Source organism: Acyrthosiphon pisum, unplaced genomic scaffold (genome assembly GCF_005508785.2).
Source record: "Acyrthosiphon pisum isolate AL4f unplaced genomic scaffold, pea_aphid_22Mar2018_4r6ur Scaffold_20700;HRSCAF=21879, whole genome shotgun sequence".
Lineage (NCBI taxonomy): Eukaryota > Metazoa > Arthropoda > Insecta > Hemiptera > Aphididae > Acyrthosiphon > Acyrthosiphon pisum.
The window spans coordinates 13,891-24,099 of record NW_021770088.1 but is presented as its reverse complement, the minus strand read 5'-3'; the positions used below and the strand labels follow the sequence as shown (position 1 = coordinate 24,099).

The following is a 10,209-nucleotide window of genomic DNA, read 5'->3' as shown; positions in this document are numbered from 1 at the left end:
CTAAATCACTAAATCATTTGCTGCATCATCTTTTTGTTTGAGTAAGCTGAAATAATTATAAAATATTTAAGAAATACTCTGAAAATATTCATCATATCTGATGTTTATACTTGTTTTTGTATCTAGCTTCAGCATGTCTCATCCAGTTCTTAATAGAATGAATAACATCAGACTCTTTTGAATCTGACGTTTTTGAATACAGCATCTGTATAAAAATAATTGAATGATTGTATTAAACAATATGAACCATAAAAACAATTAAGCATCAGTAGAACTATATCTTACCAATAATTATCTTGGACAACAATAAACTTGACGATGGTTTTTTTCCTTTGGCTCCAGTCCAGTTATATGATGCAGCAAATTTGTCGGTGAAGAGTTTTCTTAATATTAATTTTGTTACATCGTCAGTTTTAATTCCTCCTATTTTACAAACAGCATTGAACTAGAACAACATACCAGTCTTGTAAAAAATACTTTAAAAATTGTATTTAAACACAAACAAATATAATATTAATTCAATAAGTATTTGAAATACAATAAATTACTTGTCAGTTTTCGTGTATTTAAATACTTTTTTTCACTTTAAAATTGTAATATCATATATTAGTATAATAGTTAGAACTTATTGTAGGTACTACCTACAACTTAATTATTTATACACACATTTATCATAGTAATTAACATATTTACCAATTTTTTTTTGTAAATCATGTCTTTTTTTAGCTTTTCTTCCAAACTAATTAAATGTATTTCTTCGGAAAGTGGAAAATCGTTAAAAATGTCTTCAATTCCTTCATCATCAATATCATCTGCAGGCTGTGATGAACAGACACTGCTAATTTTTTCATCTAGACGTTTTAGAGTTAGTTTAATAAAAGCTAAATTCTTCAATACTTTTTCTTGAAATTCTGTTACAAATTATAAAATAATATGATAAAGATTAAATTATTAAATTATAATATGACAAATGTTACATTTTTTCATTTGCTTTAATTAAATATTAAGTTCTAATTAATATTCTCTATTATACTCTAATTGTTTCTGCATAAATTAATTTAATATTAAATACAGTAGGAAAACACATAGGTACCTCATCTTGTTGATCAATAGCAAACCAATGTAGATTTTTTATTTGAATTAATGCTTCTTTGTATGTATTAATTGTTGTTACTTCATCATGCATTACTTCTTCTTCGTCGCCAGATGAATTACTTTCACAATCATTTTGTGAATGCATTTCTTGACTCTCCGTTACCAAATTTGTATCAATTATCAAAAAATCATTTACATTATTTTCATCTACGGTTAAGTTCATTTCACTTATGTTTTCTTTGATGTGTTCGTTCATTTTTTCTATTTCATGTGTACCATTTGTATCATCATAGGTAAAACCAGCTTTAGTGAAACATGCTTTAATCGTTTCTCGCTTCAATAATTTTACAGCGCCATCTAACCACTGTATTGCATCGAGAACTGTTATTTTTTTTGAAATTTCTGAAGTACTATTTATTTGATCAATATTTGCAATCAAAGACTGCATGAGAAAACGACGGTCATATATTTTAACGCAATAAATTATACCTTGGTCCATAGGCTGAGTTAAAGATGTTGTATTTGGTGGGAACCAAGCAAGTTTTAAATTTGATAAAATAAGTTTTGGATGGGAAGACGCATTATCCAAGAATAAAATTATTTTTCTATTTTCTCTTATCAAACGATTATTAAACTGAATAAGCCAGTTTTCCATTATCGATCCGGCCATCCAAGCTTTTTTATTAGCACACCAAATGACGGGTAATTTTGAAACATCTAGGTTTTTAAAACATCTTGGTTTAACTGATTTTCCTATCACTAGAGGCTTTTCCATATCTCCGACCATATTTCCACATAGTAACACCGTTAATCTTTCTTTAGATAACTTTCCACCTTTGCATTGCTCCCCTTTAAGTTTTAATGTTTTATTTGGAATCGCACGAAAAAAAAGTCCAGTTTCATCACAATTGTAAATATTACATGCATCATAATCTTTTACGTATTCAGATATTTTCGATTTCCACTCATTTACACTATCAATATTTACATCATTCGACTCACCACAAACTCGATTCCACGCGATATTATATCTATTTTTAAAACTAGATAACCAACCGTTGGAAGCTTTAAATGAATGATTACCATGTCATACTGCAATTTCACGGGCCTTTTCTTGTATTATTGGTCCCGAAACAGGAATATTTTTAGCTCGTACAGCTACAAACCAATCCCGAATTTCGTTGTTAATAATTTCATTATCATTATGCTTCATTGCTTTTATCATTTTACCGTTTCCTACAAAAAATATAAAATAATTTATATTTACGTTTTTAAATTACGTACACACTCGTACATATTATGTACATTATATAAACATTGTTAAAATAAATAAAAATATGAAATTACCTTTTAACCATTCTTCTTTAATTCTATTTTGATTTTTAAGAGTATCGTAAACCTGAGTTTTTCCACAATTAAATATATTTTGTAATTGTCTTACTGAATGTCCTTTTGTACTCATATCGATCAGTTGATATTTTTCATTTAATGAAAGACACTTATATTTTGGCATTTTAATATTTAATACGATGAACGGAAGATAAAATAAATTTAAAAGTGTACGTACGACTGTTGGTGTAAGACTGCTTCACAGTTACAAAGAAGACATTTCATATCGTTTAAGATGCGATAATATGCATTGTATGTACATATAATGTACATATGAACAATTTTATCTTCTTTATCCATCACTATTTAACGATGTACATTGTACATACGCAATACGCATATCGGCATATCTATATTTTATACCTTATTTTTGGTTTAGGTTTGACACGCGCGTGTCATTTTTCCGGTTTATGCAAGGTTTTTACTTGCATGGGACTTACAAAATCGTTCCGTTTCCGCGTTTTGAAGGTTCCATTTTATTGAGGTTGAGCGTCTACGTAAAACTATAGGTACGTGCCGGGACCATAGAAAAATTCCGTATTGGATAGTTTTCCGTTTTATTCAGGGTCCGCTTTAGACAGTTTTCACTATTATAAGAATTTACCCAAAAATTGAGATTTATCCGATTTTAACGTTGAAGATGATGTTTGTATGTACATTTGCTGATCCGTTGGTTTAGGTATAGGTTTAATTTTTATTATGATTGATGTATATTTTTCATCGGTTGAGTCATCAGATGAAGTATAAGCTCTTTTGTGGCGTAGTTTTCTGTTCACTTTATCTTTTTCGACATCAGTTGTTAATGGTACATCACGGTTTTCTGCTTTCTTCAGTTTCTTCATGCCTTTGTCAAAATTATCTAATTTTGATTTTATTAAATTGTATTAAACAAATTCATACATTTAAAACAAAGTATACATATATATATATAGTTCTAATTAATATACCATAAGTTCCTAAAATTGTTGCCCCATATTTAAGCCATTTTGGTTTAGCTACCATATTTTTTTTTGACTGCCGAGATGTAATGCCTGTTGCTTGAAAAAAAACTATACGGTGGCCAGTAACAAGCCATATTTCCATCATCATCAATGGTTACCCAACACTTGGGAACAATTTGAATGGTCTCATCATCATATTCAACAACACTCCATTGATGAGTTATGTTATCCATTATTGAAAGTAAGGTAATCTAAACATTTTATATGCAACAAAAATAAATAAAATTCAATAACTACATGATATGTGTAATATTATACCTTTGTAATATTATTATTTTATTATTTATACATGTATATGTGCAACTATTTACAATTATACTAGGTTAATACCTGTTGTAATATTATTATGTTATATATATATTTTTTTCTTTCAATAATTATTTTATTGTGTACAATCACTGTGTAAAATGGGAAACACTGCAAAACCATTATTGCCATTATAATTCCATGGTAAAGTCATACACTTATATTGCAGATCAGATATAGGCCAAGCTGAAATATTTTGAGCTAGACATGTTACAATATAACAGTTTAATAAAGAGGACTGACAAGGCACTTCATACAAATTCACTTTATTTAAATAAGGTTTTCCTAAAATCACCATGGTTTTGAGATAATTATCAAATACATAATTATGAACTTCTACAATAGTGTTATTAATCATACAAACATTATCAGGACTTTTTACGGAAATAATGCAATTATTAATTTTTGCTTTTTTAAACTGCCTATTTATGTCAGATGTGCTACTTATTGGTCCATCAACATGATTTTCAGAAAATATATCTTGTTCTTTGAGTGTAGATAGTTTCACAATAGATTTCTCACTATATCTTCTATGAATTTGTTGTATAGACTGTTCTGATTTTCTTAGCTGCATTTTTAAGATTCTAAGGCAGTTTTCAAACTGAAAAGCACTGTAACTATCAACAGGCCCCAGTAATTTAACGTCATTTACTATATGCAATAAACCACGGATATTATGGGATACGAATGGTTTCCCATACAAAACTTTGAAAGTGTCTACAAAATGTTCTAGAAGTTCATGTGCATAATCTGCATAAACATCAAGTAAATGTTGACTACTAATAATTCTTAATGCAACATGAAGGGTTAATATATGAGAGTAAACTTGGGGATGCAAGACATTGTACAACACAACAGGTGCAGTATATAATAGTAGCTGGCGTAACTCAGTTGCTTTCCATCTCTTTAAAAATTCAACTCCTTGAGGACGTCTAGCAAAATCTTTTGTGGTGAAACTTTTTATGCCCAACAAATTTTTTGTTAGCAATGTAATTTTATTAGATGAAAGACAAACCACATTTGAAGCCGGTTTCCCACTTAACCAGAAACCCACAACTTTCTTCATTACTCCTATGCATACCAAATGCATATACTCAAGAGGTATATGAGAAATAGGTTTAAAATTGGGAATTTTGTTTATAAGTGGTATTCCATTATGATAATCAAAATATTCTTGGTTTATAAATCTATCATCGGTCCTTAATGTATAATTTTTGACATTCGGGAAGCATATACGAACAATTAAGTATTCCCCATTTTGGAAACATTTAGTGCAGCTGTTGTACCCAGTATGACCTTTGGTTTTTGTAATAAAGCTTTTGGCCGGCGCATCGCAAATAATGCAGTATAATATAACGTTATACAATGTATCATTAAACGTAAAACCATAATCTATTAATTCAGTAATTTCTACAACAAAATCATGTAGAAAATCATTAGAATCATTTGGTTTGGAATGACCATGATAAACCCCAATTATGAACACTCTTGAGCTTTCTGCAATACATCCCATGATTGGCCATAACTGACTATTACTACTGCTCGATAATGGCAAACCATCAGTTGAAACTTTTAAGCGAATTGTTTTATTTTTTAATTCCTCCAATTGATTAACTTCTAATGGTAATACTTCTATCAACCCAGAAGCAATTCCAAAATGGCAATAACTTCCAGGATGAACAATCCTTACTTTGGTATTCCTTGGGGTTTTAAGCAAGTCCTAGCACATTTTGGTAAAGTTTGATCAACATATTTTTTCAGAATAATAAGTAATGCGTCTAAAGCATTATGTTTTACCTTATATTCTAATGCCCAATAAGCAATTTCATCTTTAATCTGTGGAGGAGAATCTTTAATATAACTTTCCTCATCACTAGAACTGGTAAAAAAATCATGCGAAGAATTATCATCACTGTTATTCAGTTCAAATTGTGAAGAATCATCACTGCAGCTGTGTTCATTCAAACTTGAACTATTTAAAGTCAATGTTGATGAATTCAATTCAGCAGATTCAGATTCTAGGATTTTATTGATAACATTTAAATCACTGGCAGCTACAACATAGGGGACATCATTATTCTTTGTTACTACTACAGCAGAAGAATTTAACGATACTAAGTTATCTTCAATAATATCTTTTGCTACTCTACGCCTAAAAGACCTAGGCGTTAAAGCACTAAGGCTTTTAGTTTTTCGTTTGCTAGACATGTTATTTAAGGTTCACAAATATATAGGTATATGGGTACTTACATATAATATACTAGGTACTGCAGGAACTGTAAGCACAATTATTATTTAGGTACTTACGCACGTTCCTTACGTGACTCAGCGAAAAAAAAATATTCTCGGAATAATATTATAATATATACAAAGATATATATTATATTTACTGGATCACAAATCACAATATTAATGTCACGGACTAAACAAATAAATTTATAAACCTCCCACGAGTCACACGACGATCGTCATTAATGATGAAGAATTCTTCACCAGTCACCATATACGCTGTAGTTAAAGAAAGTAGAAACCGCAAACGGCGCAAAACCACGATATACGTACTACCAGTTTCGGTTTTTAGGTTATGTACACAAAATAATATCGAACTATGAGTTAACGAATACAACGACGGCAACACGACTATACGTCTACCACGGATAGACTAGTTTTGATGACGAGCAATAATATAAAATAATAGGCGCACAACGATCGGACGGTTTGTATCAGCTATCATCGTATATTATCACTTATCAGTCCGAATTCAAATTTTATAAATCGTGAGTGGACGCGAATTTTTAAACATGTCACGGCGCATTTAACATCCGACAATCTTATCAGTTATCATTTATAAGATAAATGATAACAAGTTAACATTGATAACAAATTTGAATTTTGTTTATTACCTGGCCGATTCAATATTGTTGAATTTTATTATTAATTAGGTAGTATAATCTTAGACCGTGATTTTATATAAATCAATTAATCAGATGACCGAAATAACCAAATATATTTTCCAAGTTACGATAACGAGTTATGTCCTATTTGAATGGTTTTAAATTTAAACTTTTTGAACACTTCATAATGCACGGTCGATACAAACCAGGTAATTAATTTATAATATAATAATATGTTAATAAATAATAATATTAAAATGAATAAAGTATTAGATAATTGTTTTGATCTTGGGTAAAATGTTACAAATAACAATCTAAAATCTTTTTTTTTCATTTCAAGATTTTCCAGTTAAAACATGATATAATAGCAGGTATATTATAAAATGTAAATCACACTTTAATACACAATACACATATCATAGTAAATTCAATACATTCATCGTTCTGCTTAAAATCTAAAATTGTTAATCTATCAAAAGAAAATAGTTATTCAAGCAATAAATATAAATAAATAATAAAACACAATTACAAAAAGTTATACATTATTTGATTTTGGTCTTTAGTATTACTTACTAGTATTATTAGTTTAGTCGTTTAATAATATAATATGTCAAAAACTTAATATAATGTGAAAAAATCAATACAATAATATAATATGTAAAAACATCAGTATAATAATATAATCTGTAAAAAATCAGTATAATAATATAATTTGTAAAAAATTAGTATAATAATATAGGTAATGTGTTAATACATTTTGTCATAAATAATATAATATAATAGGTACTAATTATTTAGCACTATGTGTCGCTCCTAATCTTTTGTTCTGTTCAACGCAATATGATAAATTGTGTGGCATTTTTTGTGGTTTCAATATTGTACTTTCAGAGTTAAATGGTTTTGGGGTATGTGGCAGAACACTAGAATTAGGTTGGCTCCCATAGCTGTGTTCTGGAATGCGTTTCCACTTAGGAACCCTTCCTGCAGCTAAATTTTTTCTTCCCTTAATTTCAGTTGTACGTCTGGATCTAGCTGTGGGTTGTGTACCAATGCGCTTGTTTCCAATCAATTTAAGTTTCTTGGAAGTTGGATCAAGACCAGAATATTTACCAAATGTCATCATAGCTGAAAGAAGACTAGCATGTGTCTTTACATTCTTATTAAATGAATTGAGTAATTGCTTTAATTCCAGGTGTAAAGTAAGTTTCATCTGATTTTATTATATCTCTCATTTTTTGTACCATCTCATCAAACATTTGCAGACCATTACTACTAGCAGTTTCACTTTCATTGTTTTCCATGTTGTCATTTTCTTCCATTGTTACCTCATTGGCTATTGTATCTTGAACACAATTTAAACTAATATTTTGTTTTATTTCGTTTTCAGTATTTACTGATATGGATTGGGGTTGCTTTAGAATTGAACCATACCACACATTTTCAATTTCTGAGCTTCCAGTGGCAATTATGTGTAATGTTTTTCTGGTTTCTTCATTAGTTGGTAAACAAAGCGTAAGATCAACATTTAAGCTTGATGCAACAAATATCTGGTGTTTGCAAGGTTTACCAGTACAACCTTCTGGACATGAACAAATCCCTAAATCCAGGTCTACATGGTAAAGTGTATTCTTATGATTATTTTTAACTTCATATATTGAATCTAAATCTTTAAATTCTAAATGCTCTTTTTGTGATTCAGTTAATATAAATTTTTTTTTTAAATATTGTGCAGGGCGATTAGCTGCAATATCTAACAACTTCATTTCATAAAATGCATCAAGATCATTAACGATAAAAAAAAATAACTGTACTGGAGAATATGCCTTTGTTCTGTCAAGTATTGTATCTTTTACAATCTTAACTCCTGCTTCACAGATGTTATTTGTGTTTTGTCCACGTGTAATCAATGACTGTCTTAAGCAAAGTGCCCATTCATGACGTCGCTGAAATAAACCTACTACATAACTCTCAAACCTAGAATATTGTTTTGTCAAGTCATCGTTCATAATTTCTTGGTAAAATATTTCTAATTCTTCAAAAGTTTTTGAATACAACATTTTTTTAATTTTGTTATAAAGAATTTGACGATGCTGTAATATTATTCCATGATGAGAGTCCCATAAGTACCGCCAAGCTGCCTGTAATTAGAGAAGATGTTTAAATTAATATTTTAGAATTAAAGTTCTTAGATCTTTGACTTTGAGAATGGTCGAGGCGAATGGTATGCGTAAGAAAAAACTAAAAATAATCATTGTTATGTTATATTATATTTTATATCCCTACCTGTAATACGTGAAATATGCACAATAGCAGAGTTGATTGAGGAAAAGCTTCACGTAGTGCATTTCTCTCTGCAGCTGAATCATCAGACATAAAAATTTTCGGTCCATTTATTCCCCTTCCACCTAATGCATGTTGTGGGAGCAACTTTTTCCATAATTCCAATCCTAATGAAATAATCTTTGATGATTCACTGGTCAATATTAATGTACAAATTAAAAGTCCACCAGCACAACTATTTGTATAAATTAGGAAAATTTTGCACCCATATCGATCAACATTTCCAGAAGCATCAATAAATAATATTTCTCCACTTTCATGTACACCGGTACTTATTCGTTTCATGAGTGGACTTGCGATAACAATAGCAAAATTTCCATCCTCAAGGGTCTCCATCAGAGCACAAGTAGAACTACATTCATCATTATATTGATTTACTGCATTTCTCAGCGATTCCATCATTGGTTCACCATGTGATGCACCAAAATATTGATTAAAAGTCTTATAATATAGATTATAAACCCATTCTGGATTTGGAAGTTCTCCACGGTCACCAGCATAAACATAATAATTATTTCCTTTTTCAATACGTAATTGTGTTTTGAAAGAAAATAGAGCTTTTGCCGGTGTTTTACCCTCTTCAAAGAATTTTAAAAATGTAGCTTTTACTTCTTCTGATGGTTTTCTGTATTTCAAAACATCAGCTCTCATAATTTCATGGTTATGTATGAATTTAAAATCAACAATTGCTTTGGTATTTTCAACTACCATATTTTCATTATCTTCTCCACTTTAAAATAAAAAAAACCATTAACCATAAATATTTTAAAATATTGCACCCTTAGAACAAGCCCACCACAAATTAATATTTATCTATGTTGCTCTAATGTTACGACCTATGATATAATACATAAATTAATAATTTTGTTTTACTAACAGATCATATACTTGTTCCATTTCATGTTCAACAATTTGTATGCAAATAGTAGATTTACAATTAAAATGTTTAGAACAGGGGGTTGCAGTTTTCTTTGGCCTTGTGTTATGATGACAACGATACCTTTTCTAAAAAAGTTATACAAATATTGTTATGTAATTAGCTTTAGATTTTATAATTTATAAAATATAAAAATAATGTAAAATAATAAATATTTCTAAACAACTAAGAGTTAGGTACCGTGTGACATAGTAATGATGAATTACCTTAAACAGAACACTTGGTAATTCAGATTTTCTTACATTTG

The 10,209-nt window shown here is 29.4% G+C and overlaps 2 protein-coding genes across 3 annotated transcripts; one reads left to right on the top strand and one right to left on the bottom strand.

The window, feature by feature from the left end:
- Positions 1-2,557, bottom strand: LOC103308368 (tigger transposable element-derived protein 6-like). The gene is made up of 5 exons (XM_008181611.1): positions 2,443-2,557; positions 2,189-2,331; positions 1,175-2,092; positions 111-205; positions 1-46 (listed from the first exon to the last, which is right to left on the bottom strand). Exons 1-5 carry the CDS (start codon positions 2,555-2,557, stop codon positions 1-3), a joined length of 1,317 nt encoding a protein of 438 aa, XP_008179833.1.
- A 4,152-nt stretch (positions 2,558-6,709) lies between these two features.
- On the top strand, positions 6,710-10,203 carry LOC100573095. Of its 2 annotated transcripts, XR_003840018.1 has the most exons (5): positions 6,710-6,894; positions 7,700-7,884; positions 8,073-8,301; positions 8,418-8,700; positions 8,764-10,203. XR_003840018.1 is itself a non-coding variant. In XM_016801838.2 (4 exons), exons 1-3 carry the CDS (start codon positions 6,825-6,827, stop codon positions 8,181-8,183), a joined length of 366 nt encoding a protein of 121 aa, XP_016657327.1. In that variant the 5' UTR covers positions 6,711-6,824; the 3' UTR covers positions 8,184-8,301; positions 8,418-10,203. The 2 variants fall into 2 exon arrangements, 1 of the variants encoding a protein (XP_016657327.1); XM_016801838.2 differs by having other exon boundaries at positions 6,711-6,894; positions 8,418-10,203.
- The last annotated feature ends 6 nt before the right edge of the window (positions 10,204-10,209 follow it).